Source organism: Oryzias latipes, chromosome 14, assembly GCF_053564925.1.
Source record: "Oryzias latipes strain Hd-rR chromosome 14, Olatipes_Hd-rR_3.1".
NCBI lineage: Eukaryota > Metazoa > Chordata > Actinopteri > Beloniformes > Adrianichthyidae > Oryzias > Oryzias latipes.
In genome coordinates this window covers 5,591,157-5,610,509 of record NC_136250.1, presented here as the reverse complement: position 1 = coordinate 5,610,509, position 19,353 = coordinate 5,591,157, and the positions used below count along the sequence as shown (strand labels likewise).

General features: G+C 39.0%; 2 protein-coding genes across 3 annotated transcripts in view; one reads left to right on the top strand and one right to left on the bottom strand.

Annotated features, from left to right (window-relative positions):
* Window positions 1-6,319: 6,319 nt before the first annotated feature.
* On the bottom strand, window positions 6,320-9,039 carry irf1b (interferon regulatory factor 1b). Of its 2 annotated transcripts, XM_004076099.5 has the most exons (10): window positions 8,887-9,039; window positions 8,264-8,356; window positions 8,012-8,111; window positions 7,761-7,928; window positions 7,589-7,626; window positions 7,284-7,416; window positions 7,067-7,183; window positions 6,931-6,959; window positions 6,646-6,736; window positions 6,320-6,534 (listed from the first exon to the last, which is right to left on the bottom strand). In XM_004076099.5, exons 2-10 carry the CDS (start codon window positions 8,348-8,350, stop codon window positions 6,416-6,418), a joined length of 882 nt encoding a protein of 293 aa, XP_004076147.1. In that variant the 5' UTR covers window positions 8,351-8,356; window positions 8,887-9,039; the 3' UTR covers window positions 6,320-6,415. The 2 variants fall into 2 exon arrangements, with proteins under 2 accessions (XP_004076147.1, XP_011481468.1); XM_011483166.4 differs by lacking the exon at window positions 6,646-6,736.
* Window positions 9,040-17,502: 8,463 nt separating this feature from the next.
* Window positions 17,503-19,353, top strand: part of acsl6 (acyl-CoA synthetase long chain family member 6) — a 35,824-nt gene continuing 33,973 nt past the window's right edge. Inside the window, exons 1-2 of the mRNA XM_004076100.5 lie at window positions 17,503-17,716; window positions 17,786-18,033. Coding sequence (XP_004076148.1) covers window positions 17,988-18,033 — 46 coding nt within the window. The 5' untranslated portion in view covers window positions 17,503-17,716; window positions 17,786-17,987. The remainder of the gene's footprint in view (window positions 17,717-17,785; window positions 18,034-19,353) is intronic.

Genomic DNA, 19,353 nt, shown 5'->3' with positions numbered 1-19,353 from the left:
GATTCAGTTGTGACTTTGGGTGCGCCCGACCTCCTCCTGTCAGTTTTTACCAGTTTGATGGTGAAAGAGACTGTACGCACCAACACCTCAACACTTGACTTTTTTGTCTACTGTACATTTTTCTGTTTTACAATATAGTACAACATTGTTCTACTAAATCAAGGTTTGGTACTCCTGTGGCTTCTTGCAATGTTTTTATGCAGACGGATGAGGTTGTAATGATATAGAAAAGTCAGAACTTGTAGTAATGTCTCAGTCAATGGCGCAATTAGTCTCTAATTTACATATAAAGCTTTAGAATTGCTGTCTTGATTAAGTCAGTCGGCTTAAAAAACAAAAAAGTCTATATTTAATGTCTGGCTAAACATTTTTCAGAATTTAAAAAATGTTTTTTTGTGTGTTCTTTTTTTGAATTAGGACATTTTTAAATGTGTTAAGAGGTATGAAGGCTTATGTGAATGAGGGCAAAAACTAAAGGGTAACCCGCGTTGTAAAACATCTGCCTGATTCATTCATATAAGTAAATCCAATATATAACATGTTTTTACTTGAATGTGTGTCTCTGCTTTGCTTATACTCATTTATGCAAGATAGCCTTCTGATCCAACGATTCTCAGCCGTTCCTGACATTCTTTTAACACGCAACAAAGCGTCACTCTTCACAAACATCATTAGAAAGGACTTCAAGCAGAAACATGTTTGTTCGAGAAATGATCGAGATCTAGAATGTTTTTTAGCAATCATCCAACACCATTGTCTATTATTAAGAGGAAGTATTTTTTGTTTAACGCAGAAGTTACAATGAACAATTTTTATTCCTACATTTTGCAGATTTTATGTTCACATGAAAATTCTGCTAAAACTTTCTGTCATTGTTTTCCAGTATCTGTAGAAGTGAATTGCAGTCATTCATCCATTTTCTAAACCTGTTTTATACCCTATGGCAGGGGTCGGGAACCTATGGCTCGCGAGCCATATATGGCTCTTTTGATGGTCACATGTGGCTCGCAGACAAATCTTTAATTATAGTTTTTTTTTTTTCATTAGACCAGTCCTTCTCGGGCGCGATGCCAGAGGCGCGCAGTAGTAGCAGTGCTTAGAGAGAGAAATCTGCGCCAGCGCTATCAGTTACTATTATCTATTATTTCACAGAGTTTGTACCAGCTGGAAACCTGTGAATTGACGTGCCTAAAACTGCGCGCTCCCGTCTCTGAGAAAGAGCGCGCAGATGCGGGGACGGGATGTGTGAGGGAGAAAGCAGAGGGGGGGGGTGAGGGGTTGTGGGGACAGGCAGCAAGTGAATCGCGCAGGGATTGTAAAAACGTAAAACCCGCTGCCCGTCACTCACTGCAGCGTGTGAGTGTGTGTTTGACTCCCCGTCTGCATGTGAGCAGTCTTTGTCACATCTAAAGAACATTCAGACCTAAGATCACGTTTAAAGTCTCAACGCCTGCACGAAGCAGAAACTCACCACGTATCAACCAGACTCGACCATCAGCAAAACTACTACGAGAAATACTCATTTATCAGCAACAGCATAACGATGTTATTAAAAAGAATCCACAGACTTATTGTACTTTAAAAATGTTGAAATTACATCAAATGCACACATTCATTTGTATATTTAGTTTTAAACAAATTGTCGCGGACTGAGTTGGATGGCTGTTGGGCCGCGTTAAAAGTTCTGGAGTTCATTGAACGCGTCAAGCAGAGATCTGATTGGCTCTCAGTTCTGTCTCTCAGCCTGTTGTTAGGTAGTTTGGACCAATGGAGTTCAGCTATGGGCCGAATAAGGGAAATGGGAGGGCTGGAGCGGGAGCAGGGGAATATAAAGTTGGGAGACGCGCTCTCGTCTCGGCGGGAGAGATTCAGGAGTTGCTGAATTAATTGAAGGGCGTTTGTTGCGGTCTGCAGTAATCGGAATAAAGAACTTTAAAAGAGGTTAAGTCTCCGTGCCTCAGTGTGGGGAAGGGACACTAAATTATTGTATGGCTCTTTCGAAATTACATTTCAAAATATGTGGCGTTTATGGCTCTCTTGGCCAAAAAGGTTCCCGACCCCTGCCCTATGGGGTCACAGGGGGTCAACTGTTGGGTGAAGCCGCGGTACACCTTGGACAGGTGACCATTCTGTCACAGGGCCACAATCTCACGCCTATGCATTCACACCGAGGGACAATTTAGAGGCATCGATTAGACGATCAAGGATGTTTTTGGACTAGAGCCCAGAGAAATCCACACATGCAAGGAGACATGCAAACTCCTCACAGAAAGGTCCCAGCTGGGACTTGAACGGCAGGAGTGCTAACCACTGATCCACCATGCAGAACTGTATTGCATTCGATAAAAAACGATGATCTTTGTTTTAATTTTATTTATTTTTATCGCAATTAATGAAAAACCTGTGATCTTTGTTTTAATTTCTTAGTTTATAAAAAAAAAAAACTTGTGTTTTTCGTTGTAATTTTTTTATGGACTACGAACAGGCAGGGATGTAACCTCATCTAACCTCATCTGCTCATAAAAACCACAACTGAAGGTACTACTGCAAATAAAAGTTGAAAAGGCGCAATGTGTCTGTGTCATAGACACATTTAGTTTATGTGCTCGTCACAATACTGCCAGTCTGTTCTGTTCTTATACACCAAAAAATCTGAACAAAGGTCATCCATTATTTTTTTTTGTTTTTTTTTTAATTATGTGATCCTTATGGAATGAGTATCACATGTGGCAATAAATATTACTTTTTGAATTCTATTTTAAAAAGGTTCCCAATTAACCTTAAACAATACATTAGTTTAGTGTTAATTTTGTGCAGGTAACACAATCTCTTTAAATTGCGTGAATGCAAAAAGTCTGTTTTTGTAACTAAATATTACCAAATTATGTGAGATAACTAGCCTTTTGTTGAGTTTTTTCCCTCCTTCATAATATTTAAGATTTTCAAGATCTGCATACCAAAACAATGATCACATTTTACACGTTCAGATTTTTACTTTAAAAAAAGAAATGAATAAATACAAAATACGTGTATCATGAATTACATATCAGCCGGGGTCCTATTAAAACTCAAGGCTCAAATCTTAAATGTAATTGAGGTCTTATCTGTTTTATAATTCAGTGAAATGACTGCTCCACATTTAGACGGCCGGCTACTGTTCTTTGGACTCCTGATGTCAATCACCCTTCTGATAATCTTTGCATTTGCTCGCCGTAGTTTATGCAGGTGTTGTCACGCTAGAAAATTCTGTATCCAAAACAAATTAGCTGGCATGCTATGGTTACTGTAGTTAACTCGTATAATAGCGTGCTGATTTCTTTTTCCTTGTGGCTCATCGTTTTTGATGCCCTCTGCTTGTTTTAACACAAAGAGTTTTCTGTTGGCATAATGCAGGCGCCGGTATTTTCTTTTTGGCCATTGCTAAAACTTTTCTAGCAATGATTTCATGAATTGTTTTTGATTGTGCTGCTTTTTTAGGGCCAGTTCAGGTCAAAAAGATGTTTCTTGCTTTGTTTGAGATTCTCCCTCAACTCTTGGTTTGCAGAAAATCCACCAAAGCAGTAGTTTAGCACGACTCCTGCCAGAGAAATGAAAAAGCTTCTTGGGTGTAATTGAGCCAAAAACATGCATTACTGTACTCGATAAGTGCTGTACGATGAGGCATGGACATGTCTCATCATGACTCTTTGTGTTTCTTTGGAAGGAATGCCAACTGCGAAGCATCTGAAAGCCCGGTGCTCTCCAAGTACTCCTCATCTTCACATAAGCAAAGAAGGAAGAAGAGGATGTGATGGTTATAAGCAAGTTGGAGGAAGGCTCAAGGAGGTATACAAAAAATAAATAACCACAATGCATACTCAGCACAAATGGTTTGGTTCTAAAAAGCTGTGTCACATCTGTTCTTTTTTTCTTCTACTGTGGTTTGTATAACACACCCAAAAAGGCCTTTATATCTTTAAGTGTTAAAAAGTCGGTTTCATCCAAAAGACATAAAAGACCCAATTTCATTTTTGGACTTTAGCACATTCGAAATATTACTTTAGATTGACCATAAACTAAATTCATGCAGTAATGTGCCATTAAGCAACGAGCTTAACTAATCATTAATGTATTGATTACCTATTTACTTTATGACAGATATATTTGGACACTTTAATCAGATCCATGTGCAGTGCCTAAACAGATTGACATCTGCAAAGCCTTCCACAACGGCTCCTGTCCTTAGTGTCACAGTGTCATTACTAGATTATCAATAAATATGAAACCTGGGTTTTTATTTGAGTTTTTGGCATTTTAGGATTTCTGTCCTTTAAAACCATCAAGAAATCTTAAAATTAGCCCCTAAAAATGTAACATTTATTCCTGCTATAAATGTCCTTTCTTATGCGTTTTGTCTTGTGTTGATTGACAAATTTTAAAATAAGAAAATGAATTCTGTTGGTCCTTCTATTTTATATTGGGCTATTCACGGCCAACATTTCAAATCAAGATTTATTTTTACAGAAATAATAGTACTAGCACATTATTTATTTAAATATTTAACTTGTTTTGATATCAGAATTGTCCTACCCAACCTTTTTTTTCTGGGATTTGTTTACATCTTTTTGTTGATGCGTAACGACTGTAAACGGAAAAAATGCAGTAATTTAAAAAAGGAAATGAATATAGATTATACTGTCAAGCGAATGCTTTCAAGGGAAAAAGTGTAGAAATCTGTTGATGTGAACAGTGTTATTTGTCATAAAAGATGCAATAAAAGCTTTAAATTTTCAAATCTGTCTCTGCAAATGTTTTCTTAGCGCTGGAAAGAGTGGAATCTGGAAGACTGGAATTAGTCACTTTTACCATCTCTGCAGAAACAAACATTTTAACCTTCCAGGAAACATTAAAATGCCTTGCAGGCTCCTAATATAGTAGGTTTTTAAGATAATTCTCACCTTACTTTCAAATGGTGTCAAACACTTTTTATTTCAATAAACGTGGCAGGTGGTGACCTGATGAAGCAGACTCTGCCCAGATCATTATTGTGTGGGTAAACTTCACAGATGAAAGGTGATTGTCCCTTATTAAGGTTTGCCAACTTAATAAAGTTGCATAAGTTTATGCCTTCTGAGTGAACTGTGTCTTGACTGCAGCCATAACCTCTGGCTTTTATCAGCTTTACTGGAAATGGTTTGTTTTCCCTGCACTCCAAGGTTATAAAACCACAGGACACACCGGCAAAGTGTATTTATCCAACAACTAATTCAGGTTCTAAAACAGCGTCTTTGAGCGACATACTTTAAGTGTTGTGAGGGTTTGGATAAACATTCGTGAATGGGGAGAAAATTGTTGATGCTTTTCAAAATAAAGGCTCTTAAAATGACTGGAAGGCTGCATGGATAAAAAAAAAAATCAAATAGATGCCAGCCATTGGGTCATCTGAAAAGGTTTTTGCCAAAGCTCAGGTTTATTTTGAAGGATCTACTAAAACAGGAATAATTCATCAAATCTGCCCGCCCTGGCTTTTGATTCGTCTTCCTTCTCAATGATAAGTCTCAACAGTAAATGTGACAGATTAACTGATATTCCCCTTAGCGACTTCTGGGACTCCAGGGGAATCCCAAAAAAAAAAGAGCAACTGTGCATGCTTCTCCTTCCTCTGGCTTTTTAATTCTTTTCTGTAATTTAATATGATCTAAGGATCTACTTAATAATTACTACTTTAGAAAATCATCCACATTCTTAAAGTCATGCCAGCTACAGTCAATCAAACGTCAAGTCATTTAAGGACGAGATGGATTTGAGCAAACTCTTTTTTTCACCGTTTTGTTTTGCTTGTAAATAAAGAGTGTTCATATTTTTTTTCAAGATATTTTTATTTTTCTTGTAAAAAAACACAAAAACCAAACAACTATGTACATTAATATTTTACATTTGCCTTGAGCTCACACCTAAGCACCACGGAAAGCTGTTTTTGTATTGTAAGAATGCATTTCTGCCCATTTTAGATAGACAAGTTTAAGTGCACATAACGGATAAAAAGAGATTGTGACAATTAAGAAGCATACCACATGCACTGAGAGTTAGTCTATTTCCATTAGCAGAGGGTGTATATTTCTAACTACCAGTGGGTTGAGTTATGTACCTACGCTACAAGGGAACAGCAACTCTGCTCTGATCCAGTCAACAATGTCTTCATTCTTCACATTAGGGGGGCCGGAGAGATGATCACACTCTCTTTAACTGCTACCAAACAAATAGAAGTCCATGGGCTAGGCTGGGCGGTGATTTAGCTTACTGTGTGGACACCTGAGGGAAGCCTGGGGGGGTGGGGGGGGCTTGCGCTCAAATGGGAAAGTGAGGTGGATCAGAAAAAGCTCTTAAAAGTCCATTGTGTCTAAGAAGCGTCCTGTCCACTCCTCTCCTGGAGACCTCAGAGGCAGGCAGGGTACTGATAATAATTTTTCCACAAGTTGTCCGTCTGACAGGAAAACTCTGGTCCCAAAGTCGTGTACTGGGGCGTGTAGAACGACGTGTCTTCTAGTTCATCGACTGGGAAATGGAAATTAAAATGCAGTTAGTGAATGTGAGGATGGGATATCTGCTTGTAGATCAAAGGTAATCTTAAATTGCACCGTTCATTCATCAGCTAGGGACATTTACCTGAGGAAGATTCACTCCACAGGCTTCCTGGACTGGTGCATGCTTCATTGCTCAGGAACCCATTGTTCTCTTTCTCGAGTTGCTTGCAAAGCTGTAAGAGCAACATCCAATTGAGTACATCCATGTTTTTGATTTATCACATCAAGTAAGTCAACTTATTCTTTTGGGTGTTTTATTTAAAAAAATGTAAAAAATAAAAACAGGAAAAGTAAAAGACAAAAATGGGTTTTCCTGTCAATGAAAAGAGCATGCAGGCAGGGAGGAGGAGTCAGAAGTCATGCTTACCTCAATAATATCTTGGGAGCAGTCGTAGTCTGGAAGATCACAGCCAAAGGAAGAGGAAGAGAAGCACAAAATGAGTACACTGGTCTGTGGATTTGATCCGATAAACAATCGTGAACGTTTGAAGATGCTAACTTACTGGGGCTGTGTTCGGGGGAAACCTCGAATCTGTGGGAAAACGCTGAAAACGGGTCTGACCCAATCTCAACTGACAAAGACCAATCTGGTACTTCAGACAGCCCAACATAAGGGAATTCTGCAGGAAAAAGAAGTAAATAAAAAGGTATCACAAGTTAGCACGTGGAAAGGTTGGAGCTTCAAAACGCCCATCAGCTCATCAGTATGTTCTTCCTCACCTGTTTGCTCGATCTCTGCGGTGCTGTCGATTGTGTTCTCCTGCGTGCAGAACTTGGACTCCTGCGTCGATGTGCTGACAGGAGACTGTGTGTCGCTGTAGTCGCTGTCTTCCTCCATCTTGACAGATGTTTTCTATGGAGATAAGGTTGAATAAATTTACATCTTACATGTCTTGCTCACGTTTCCTGCCTGGGTACCTATTTACATATCACTATGTGGGTCAATGGCACCATTTGGATGGGCATCTGACTACATGCAAATAAAGTGCCTCTGCAGCCACGAAAACAACAGTAAAACTATTTACCTTGTTTTTGTGCTTTGCCTCACTTTTGCTCCTTTTGGCTGTGAAAAGAGAAGAAACAAATCTTTAGGATGATTGGAATCAAAACTCTTTAGTGCCAGCTCATCTCACACAGATGCTGCACAACATTAATAACCACAATAAAGCAATCAAAGATTTGGTGTCAGTTGCTCACCTTTGCATTTGGGAGAAATGGGGAGCATTCTGAAGACCCGCATAGCTTGGTGGCCTTTGTTGATGCTCTTGTCTTTCACCTCCTCGATGTCAGGCAGGGAGTTCATTGCGCACCGAAAGTTTGCTTTCCAAGTCTTGGGATCAGTCGCCTGACCCTGGACATATTTTCCTGCAGAAAACATCAAAAACTTTGGTTAAAAACGTCTTTTTAAGATAATTAAGAAGATAATGTAAAGTTTTTAGCCTCCTTACCAGTGTGGATAGCCCATTCTTTGAACAGGGATGCATCTTTATCCATCTCCCAGCCGTGTCTGGCTGCATGTTTCCAGGGAATCGAGAAGATTTTCTTATCCTGTGATAACAGAAATAAATGGTGGGCTTAGATTTATGTCCAAATTAAGATCTAAAATATTCCACGAAGCAACAGCAGATTTACTGTACTCTTTGAATTACAATTGTTTATTTATTGCATGACTTGTCTTTGCAGCAGATTCCAGTCCTCACCTTCTCCACCCAGCGCAGCCCGTCGATGCTCTCGGACTCGATCATCTTCTCCAGCCACTGCCTCATCCTCATCCTCGCCACAGGCATGCTTGCCTAAAATGTGCAGGGAGCAAGAGGGGAAGAGCGTTTTGTCAGCCAGAGAAATACTGCTGTTTGTGTCAGATCCACGTTGTTAACTGCACATTAACGGTCACATCCGCCTTGGCTCGAGATTTATTGCCGCCGCGCAAGAGGTTGAGGAGTTCACCAGGAAGCGCAGGGCGCGAAAAGGGGGGCGTTTACGCGTGGGAGTCGATGTGAAGTTAGAAAAAAATGAAATAACGGCACAAGATTAAAAAATCTGTGGCTTTTAACGAAGACGTAATTGTAAATGAGCTTTTGCATGTTGAATTGGGGTTTTGAAAGAGAATGCGCGTAAAAATAACTAAGTGCGCCGCAGATCCTGTGGTGTTCACTGTGAAGATGCGCAAATCATGTCCATTCCTCAGAGCGCACCGAAAAGCCTGAGAAAAGTCGTTTTAAATGAATACTCAAGCACGCTCCTGTCATATGCCATGCGCATTTATTCAGATATATCAAACAAACTAAGAAAGTGCACTTTCATGAATGTATTGTTTACTTACAGTTTAGTTTTCTTTCTTGCTTCTTGCTGCAGGAAAAAAAATGAGGGAAATGTCCAAAGTAGTTGAGGGATTTTCTTTCCCAGAACCTTTTCTTGTCCTTAAGTTATCCTTAAGTTATCCTCTCGCAAGTCTTTCTTGATCAAGAGTGATCACTCAACCCCTCACAGTCCTCCTTTTATATCCCAGTTGAGTTTGTTGGGTTTCCCCAAAGTTAAGCGCAGTGCGCATGCGCTACTGCCGATTACCGATCTGTTTCCGAGAAATTGCACTGCCGGTGCCAAGAGGGAAGTTAATGAAAAGGCTTGGCTTCAGCAGCTCGCTCGCTGCACGTAGCCTATATATGTTTTTATTTTCTGTAGGGTGGTCTGAATAACCGGACCCATCCGCAGTTTACATGCGTCCGGCTGGCGTGCACACTTTGTATACATTTCTGCAGAAACTTGCGCACATAAATTATTATACCCGAGGTGTTTTATTTCACTTAAAGAGACAGTATCACTTACAGTGTCAATCCTTGCTTGTTCTATTATATTGATGTTTCATGACCATTATTACACATTGGAAGGAAAAAGAAAAGAAAAAAATAAGTAAATATATTTATTTATTTGTTTATTTATTTTAATTGGACAGAAAGAGAAGATATAATGCATGTTATAAACGTGCTTCATTTTTGTATTTTTTAGAAAAAAGTGCATTTAAATTAAAAGAAGCCCCGATATTTGGTTGTGAGGTTCTCCGCCCGCACAGCCACGCTGATGATGCATCATGAGTTCTTCAACCTGGCAAGATACAGATCTACACGAGACGAGCCCTTTAATATAAACAGCAGCGCCTCAGAGAAGTCGGGCATTTACAAGAAATGGTGTAGTAATAATGTTCGCCGCTGGGGGCAGCGTCGCATTGGCTTTACTTCTGACACGTGCTTTGTGGTGAGACGTTTGAGACCGCGGGAAAAATGATACCCGGAAGCTGCGGCGCATTCCACAAACACTTGAAGTAAGCATAAAGCGTTTCCTCGTGAGATATTTTCCCCTGTAAACCAAGTCGTGAAGTCAGAGTGTAATGCGTAGACCTGTCAGCATCCACATGGCGCAGGCCCTTAATTCCTTTAGAGTGTTTGTTTTCACTAAATACTTTTATTTGCACCTTGGGAGAGTGGGGGAAACTCCACGGCTGCCGCATTCAGACTGCTGTCCATTCTAGGGGCTTCCCACGCACTGAGGCGCGTGCCCACGCCCTCGCGTCAAGTGCATTGCTTGAGAGCGCGCGTGCCACCCAGGGAAAAGCAGGGAATTTTCCTGTGGAATTTTGGTCGGCAATCCGTGCGTGGGGTTTCCCAATTAAAGGATGCACATGGATTTCTAGGGGAAGATCTTCCCGATATCCCGACTTTTTGTTATTTTATGAAACTGAAACAACACTAATGAAATTTAAAAAAAAACACGAATTATAGGATCCCACCTGAGAACTTTCTTGCAAAAGTAAAAAAGAAGTCCTATTGATCATATTGATCATGCACTCAATAACAATTTAAATATGATATTTATGTATATATTCTGGAAATTGCTGACATAAGAAGAAAGAGTTTAAATAGTCCACAGTTGCTGTTTTTTTGCAAAAATTTTCAATATTTTCATATTTTTCAACTTCTGAACAATACATTCTTATTCTAGCAATACCAAAGTTTAATATTTAAACCCTTTATAAACAATTTATAGCCAAATATTTCATTTTTTAAAGTTAATTATGACTCCAATGTCAAATTGATCCCCCTTTCATCATCAGTCAGCTTTCTAAAATCAAAGTCAAACTTTTTCAAGCCTTCCATAAAAAATACTCTTACCCATGATGCAGCGGTGGGGCGGTTGACCTCTGATCCAAAGACTGCAGCTTCGTTTCCCGCCCTGCCCACCCATGTGTCGTAGTGGGCAAGACACTGAACCCCACCTTGCCTCTGGTGGAAGGTTGGTGCCAGTGTTTGGCAGCGGAGCCGCCATCAGTGTGTGAATGTGTGAATAGGTCTGTGACTGTAAAGCGCTTTGGGCCTTCGAGGAAGGTAGAAAGCGCTTTACAAGTACACCTCATTTACCACTCACCATTAAACAACCTTGTGTAAGGATAACACAAAAAAGTATCCATACATTTCTGTCTGTGTGCTGCGGGTGTGAAAAACACGGAGGAAGGTTTTAATATGACTAAGAATATTAAATAATTTAAAAAAAATACAAGCTGAAAATTTTGGAAACATACAAATTGGAAAATGATGAGCCAGATGGGACAAAGACTGTACAGTCATCTTTGGGACATTTTGATACCTTGATGTTTTCTTTTTTTTTTCTTTTTTTGTGTGTTTATGTGACTAATTATTGTATGTTTATTTGTAAAATGCATAAAATATAGTATGATTTGGGGAGGGAATTAACACTATTTTTCTTCACTCCACTGTTTATCATGTTTATTTAACTTTTTTACCGAATTTTGTGTTTGAAAATAAAAGGCATTCAATCAATCAACAAGACTTTTTGGCAAAAATCTTAGCTGATGATGATCATTTTTGTAACTTTTACTTACTAACACCTATAGGCTAATATAGTGATATGAATGACTACAATAAAAAGTGGCAATGTTATAAATAAAAAATAATCTTAACTAGAGAGTAACAGTCACAGTAACACGAGTACGGATTTTGCATCATAAATCTAATCAAATAAAAGTCAAAATGATGGTGGAGTAAAACTATTTTACTGTTTTTGTTTTGTTTTGTTATTTTTACAAAAAAGTTATTTATGAAAATGTAGATAAGAAAATTTAAATTTACTTTGACATTCGTCGTAAAAGAATACAGCTTTTATGCAGCTCCACTGTTATTTTAGGTCGATTACAGTTTTTTAAGTCAACTTTTGATCATTTTTGAAGGTTTCTGCTAAATAACATATTTCTGCTGCACAAATTATTCCTGATAGATCCACCATCCTTATGCATGCACGCATGCACGTATACATGCAGTAGCAGTGAATCAAGTTATTTAGGCCACCTGACAGGATAAAACAGTAATTTGAGGCTTTAGCATGAGGAAAGCAGCTTGAGAATCCAGCCCCCCCCCACACACACACACACAGTGCCATCTGTTTTGACAGCTCACTGACACTGGGTCAAGTCAAAGCCATTATTTGCAGTGCAGCATCAATGAGGTGGGAGACTTTTAAGGAAACCATTCGGCCTGATGGGCTTTGTTGAGGCCTAAAGACTAAATCTGCATGCAACTATTTTTCTTTTTTTTTTCAAGCAGGAAGAAAATATTTTGTATCAATATTTCCAATATCTCTAAACAGCAGATGTTAATATCAACAAGACAGAGGATGAGTCATGAAGCTGCCCTCTTATTAGCTGTGGTACAGTGGGAATACTTTACTGTATGTCATACAAGTTCAGGAACAGTAGGAGTATCATGAGTGTACTGACACTGAAGTGTGTTGTCCTCTGATCAAATTCACACACACATCCCATTAACCCTTGTGCTCCCCTAGGCACTTTACCATTGGGAGTTGGGTCATCTAGACCCACTAGAAGGTGCTCTGAACCTTTTTTCTTCAATGATTTGTGATCCTCACTGGTGTCCATGGATTACATGAAATCTTTCCACCTTTATCCATCTTTGTCATGGTAGGGAGAACACGTCAATGTAAGGGTGGGGTCATCTAAGATACCACAAGGGTTAAACAGGCACTGTTTGGATTTCATAAAAAGTTTCACAAGGAAGAGTTGTGTATCTTTCCATCTCACAGGATTCAATACACATCTTGATTCATGGTCCATAAACCGATACAAAGATTCTACTAACTATGTGGCGATATGGTACAGTCTGATTCTTTTACCTAACTGGATATATTCTAGATACATATTATTCATGTGGCATTTAAAACTATAAATTAAATTACCTCTTAACAGAGATGCTCATTTTTATTATCTTCGTGGGACTTTTTATTTTGAGCAACAACAAAAAAAGTCTTGAACAAAACAGCTTCAAACATAAAAACGCTGCATTTTGGTTCCTTGAGACTGTTTTATTCTTTCTAAAGTGTTTCATAGGAATTTATTCAAGAAGTATTTGCAGAGCTTTGTAAAAAATAATTTTGCTGTGGTTTACCGATTGATTTGACTTGATTTATTTAAGTGTCATGCACTAATGTGCCCAGCCCACATGGGCTTATATGACACTGAAAGACAAAATACATAATACATAAAGATACATGCCCATCACAAAAATCCAATAACCCCCTTAATCAGAGTCTAACAGAATACAAAGTGTCCATTCTTATTGTCCATGCCTTTGACACAAAATTTGCCAAACAAAAGATTTCATTTTCAAAAAGCCAACGTAAAATTTTATCTTCAGATAACCAAAACAAGCCTGCTTTTTCTGTATTGTTCAACCACAAAAAAACTCCTTGGCTTTATAGTTTCTCCATTAAAGTTTTGTTTTTGTATTTACCTTTTGCTTCAAAATGACCTTTTTTTCAAAAGTATTGTTGGGGATGCTTGAAATTTGGGTCAGGCAGTATTGTGTTTGTGTGTCCTTTATTTTTTTCTTTTTGTGACATTTTTAATAAATAGATAATAAATGGATTACAAAAACTGTAAAACTATCACATTATTGAACTCAGTAGGGGTGGGATTATATAAGCTTGCTTCTTCCCACTCCTTTTCAAGCAATAAATCAAACTCTACTTATACTTTAGTTAATGATCACTGTATTTAATTAAGCATATATGATTTAAGTGACATTTTTGTTTTCTTTTCTGTCTTTTTAATCTATGCATTTAATCATTTTTGTAATGAGTTTGACAAATATGTGTGAATTCTTTATTGCTTTGACTACAATGCTTGAAATAAATAAATCAAATCAAATCAAATCAAATAAAAAAAAATAGAAAAAATAGAACAACGTAAAGGGTCTGTCTCTTCCTTAATGCCATGCTATGCTTCTCACACGCATGTTAATTCCCTGTTCACATCCTCCAATATTTTAAGACAAATACAGACTTCAATCATTGATGGAAACTGCTCTTAAGTTTGATTTCCTCCCCGTTAAAACACCTGTGAAGGAAAGGCATTTTTGGTGAAGGTTCCCACTAAAGGGGATTTTGTTTAGAGAAATGATTTCAGAGGAGTCAGTGTTCATTTTAGAAAAAAGTTCCCCTCTTAAAAAAATGTTCTAAATGCTAAAAGTTCCTTCAGAAAAATGGCAATTAGTCAATGGGCCACCTCAGGTCAAAGTCACACTATAATGAATTAAAATTTGAAACATGCAGGCTGGCCGGTCGAGAACTGGAGACAAATATACACATTGTGGTTTAAGGCGGGGCAGTCTTACAGTTAAACAAACAGTGAATTAATTCAACTGTTTCAAACTGAAAAAAGGCAGAAGCGAAGGGCGGAGTCGACAGTTCTTATCATCACATATAAGGACTGATAGCAACACATCAATTACCAATTGGCACCACATTTGTTTTGAAAAGAGACGGACGTGAGCAACTGTTGGGGAAAATAATATGACTCATGCTTGAAGGATGAGAGATCTTAGATTTTTGAAATTCCAGCTCAAAAGGAGGCACATTGTTTATAAAAGTGTGGGCGTCCCAAATCCCCACAGTGAGAAGATAAGCAAAGTGATGTAGTTTTCAAAATGCATATTTTGGAAAAAAAAAAAAAAAAAGAAAAACTTCTTCAGAAATTCAAAGTGAAATGGAGCAGCAGGAGCTATGTGTTTTCTCTCCAGACAATATAAGGTTTAGTTACCTCAGGGTTGTTTGTGTTAAGACCATCTTTTTAAATAAATAATCAAATTAAATAATTTTACACAAATACCAAGAAATTCCTGTTGTGCAATCGTGTTTTCGTTGATTAATTTTTTCGATGTATTCCTGACTTTGAGGCAACTTTGAGCATAAGATATTTATTATTGTGTTCTGACACAAGTTAAAAAAATAAATCTTGGCTTGAAATACCAGTTTTCTTGCATATGTTTTTTTGCAGTTCAAGTTAGCTACCTTATCAAATGAAAATATCGGCTCACATATTTTATTCCTTTGATCCTCCTCTTTCTCTAATAAAAAAAAAGGAGTTGTAGAAATAAAGGGAGAGACATGGTGCCCTGTGTCAATAGCTTTTACATGTCACTGTGTACCAGTTGTGTACTTACTTCCTGAGCATCTTTATTTATTCTACTTTTTTCTTTGTGTGCACTTTGATCCTATTGCTAATTAAATAAACCAAGCAATCAAATTCAAACGCCTCATTCCTTCAGCCTTTGTTCTGCTAAGAGATCATGTTTTCTGTTTACAGGTAGGTCTGACATGCAACAAGAAAGTATATATTTTAGTCAACTAATCGAAACTATTTAGTATCATGCCACATGAATGAATTTTGTGTTATATTTTCAGGATGTTTTTCCAACGGACTTTCCATTACAATGACACCAACATTCTTATAGAACAACCAAGCAACAGCTATGCAATGAGACTTTGAAGTCCCACTCCTTTCATCTTTTAAGCTATTTTAGAATTGTTCCCAGTGGTCTTTTAATTATGATTGTGCAGTTTTTAAGCAAAAACCTGCCATTTTCTGGGTCATAGTCAGTGCAGAGCGGCAATAATTCATTAGAAATTCACCTCTAAGCTGGCGGGTAATAAGCCTGCATTTCCCATCATGCCTTTTGCTTACACTCTCTCCCACTAGCTTACAGCCCTTAACAACTTCAAGCTAACATTAGCAATGCAACAAAAATAATGACCAATATTGAAGCTATCCAGCTGTAGAGCTTTGAGTCAGATACCAGCCCGGGATGAGAAAAAAAGACGAACATGGATCAATCTGTTTACGAATGGATGCATCAGAATAAAGCAGAGCAGGAAGTGAATACATCATACCTACAAGTTTTTTCCAACACATTTTTGGTCTGTTCCTACTATGATTTGAAAAAATACTCAGAAACACAATTTAATCCCTAATTTATTTTCATTTAAGCCCTCTATCATGAGAATAATGCTAGAACATGTAAAAAAAAAAAAAACGACACGATTTTCATTGGGTTGGTTCTTCAAAGATCATAATTGCTAAAAAAAAAAAAAGTATTTTGGCAAAAATTATCTAAGCAATATTTGGCTACGTTCACACTGCAGGGCTTAATGCTCATTTCTGATTTTTTTTGTTAAATCCCATTTTTTCTTTTGCAAGGTCGTTCACATTTCCAGTTAAACGCAAATTTTTGTGATCTCCTGTGTGACCGTGAAATGACCCAGAAGTGACCCGCATGCGCAGAAGAGTAATCAACAGTGAACGATGTCACTCGTTGTTTGTGGAAGTAGCTAACGTTAACAATGGATGTCAACAACAGTGTTGTCAACAGTGGAGCTCTTTTTGCATTTATAAATTTATTTTTACAAAGGAGCCAGTACAATTACAATCTTCTCATTTTAAGAAGGCATTGGAGCCAGGATCGTCTGTACCCACTGTTGTGGAATGGGGATGTGTGTGTGTTGAGGCCGCGCGCGTGTGTGTGTAAGAGAGAGGAGAGAGCGCTTGCAGCGCAGGAGGGAATGAGGGGGGCAGTGGGGCGCACACTCATGTTGTGTGTTATGGAGGAAGGAGAATGGTAATAAAAGAAGGCTTCCCCCAGAATAAAAGCTATAATTGACTCTTTATTAACCCACTCTGGAGAATCTAAGGGTCCGAACGGGGAAGTGAACCCCAGAGGAGGATCCGCCTTGGGTCCCCCGTGCTTCTGTCCACGGTCGGAAAGGGAGAAAAAAAAGTAATCGAGGGGAAGGTTCAACACCACGCTCGGCCATTTCGCTGGAAATTTTTTTTAAAAACCGCTCGGTTGGGATAAGAGCCCTGGAGTTTGGCCTGAATAGAGCTGTCACCCCAAATATTAATCCAATCGGTGAGCTCGCTTCCCTTCCCCTGAGTGGTCTCAACACCATCATCCACCATGGTTGATGTTAAGGTTTTCGTTCCCGCCTATACTTAAATGCAGAATGACGACTTTTGTAGCGTATCAATGACGTACGGGTCGGATTCATGTGGCCTGGCCGGTCAGACGGAGGTCGCATTTGAAAAGATCGGATACGTATTGTATTCAGGACCACATACCCAAGTGACCTGGGTCGCATTTGAAAAGATTGGATCTGCGTCGTTCAGACTGTAATGAAAAGATCAGATGCAGGTCGCATACGGGTAAAAAAAATTGGAATTGGGTCTTCCCATTTTGTGAAAGAAAACTGGTCAAATAAATATTTTTTAAATATTTTTGCCCCCTTATTATTGTTTTTTTTAATTCATATATTTATGAGGCGACTTGTACCCTAAAGATGGATTTATTAGCATTTTCAAAGCTCACCTCCTCTGCCTGATCACGCCACTTATCTCTCTCTCTCTCTCTGTGTTTGTGTGTCAGCCATGCTCAAGGTTACTTTAGTACACGGGGAGTGTCTTTACGCACCACGTGGTCGTGATGCAAAATTACTCCGTATGCTCAGCTGCAGAGATGGCGTGATGTTTCAAACACCTCCTCCATTCGATATAAATGTACAAATAAATTAAAAAATAAAATGTTTTAATAGAGAGGGGATCATTTGGATGTTCTTTAAAAATAAAAACATAAACTTTGAAGGGCATAAAATAAAGTGACATGGCTTTTAATGCAGCTTAATTAGACATTTAAACTAAAGTCTTAGTTTATAATAAACCCTAAAATATTTGTGTGTTAAATTTAATGTTCTATGCAATCCTCATTGCAGCAAGTGTCCCTAATTAACAATAAGTCAAGGTGCAAAATCCACCTGCAGAAAGGTTATTCAGCTTAATCATTATTATTATTATTATTATTTTCTTTCAGGGGACATCTGCACCACGAGCACCGCCTGACATTCCCATCTCCTGCCTGGATACCCCACTGTGGCCTGACTCAGAAGTGTAGCATCACTCCCCACCCCTCCTGCTCCTCCTTAATCTCCCAGATTGTCGGCGGCTTGCTGCAGTCCACGCCGCAGCCCTGAGCCGCTCCTGCGCCGGAACTCCGACCCCATGAGACAGATACTATGCTCGCATTCGTGTTGGTGTCTGGGTCGCTTTGGATTCTTTTAGGTGAGTGTGACGGTCACATCCGCATTGCTCTCGTTCATTTGGACGGTTTTATTTAGCGCGGCTAAAGGCTAAAAAGACGATGCACCTGCCTCAATGCGACTGAGGAGGAAGAGGAGGAGGGGGAATGCGTGATGCTTTCATTCCTACGGAAGCCCCATTTTCGTTCCGCATTCTTACAAAACCAAACTGTTTTAATTGCTGCTTTTCGCGGAACGACAGGATGCCGGAGATGTTTGGAGCTCGTCTTAGCCTCCACGTGTTTTTGACACATCACCAATGCTAGTCAATTTCCCCTTAAAAAAACCCACAACCCTCGATTACCGGCACAATGAACCGGGCTGTGCTCAGCTCAGGTGGGCCTAGCTACCTCTCATCATGTGACTCTGGGTCCTCAGCGTTATTTTACAGACGCTAATCGTTAAAAAAAAACGCCAAATAGCGACGATTGTCTTCAAGCTTTTTGTTCTCATTCTGAGTCAGATGGGATAAACATGTGCATTCAAGGCCTGCCAGCTGCTAAGGTCGTGTGACATTGTGCGGTGACGCCGGGCACACATCATTTAAAACGGCCCACATCTCCCGGCCCTTCCCATTTCCGCACATCCACCTGTGGGTTTTCAGACACCTTCTTTTTTATTTTATTTTATTTTTTGTCTGAGGCTGAAACAAAACACGCCGGTTTTGAAAGTCAGCATTCTGCCTGAGATGTCCTCCATGCCTTCTTGATGAAGGGAGGGAGGATGAGAGGGATGAAGCGCGATGACGTGCGGCAAAAGGGCGCAGCTGATTGGTCGGAGCTGTCCAGCAGCGTGGGTGCTGAAATCCTGCGTCCTACCGGCAAACGGAGAGCACGGGGCGGTCCTGCACCTCCCAGCACCCCCTTTCTAAAGACTACTTCAACCGCTTTGATGTTTTTATAAACTTTGTGCTTAAAACTCACTAACTTGCAGGTTATGGTGTTGTTACTTTTAATTTTCTACAAAAAAAGCTGTAGATATCTTTTTACATTTTTTTATTTAAGTCGGCATGTAATCCAAGATATTTAAAGTTAACATCTAGTAAAGCGCCTTTCTTTTTTTTTTTTTAAATAAAAAGTTAGCAAAAAAATATTTGTAAAGTTATAGCCAGTGGTCAACTTAGACCCCATGACAGATTAATAAAATAAAATCAATTAAATGCATTTTAGTACTTAGTGCCAGTTTGTCCTACAGCTTTCTTAATAGCAAGTGCAAGGCATTGTTGCTAGGGAGCCACTTAGCAGTGACAGCTGGGATCTCTGGGATCTGGCCATTGCTTAGCATAAAAAGTTTCTGTTTTGCA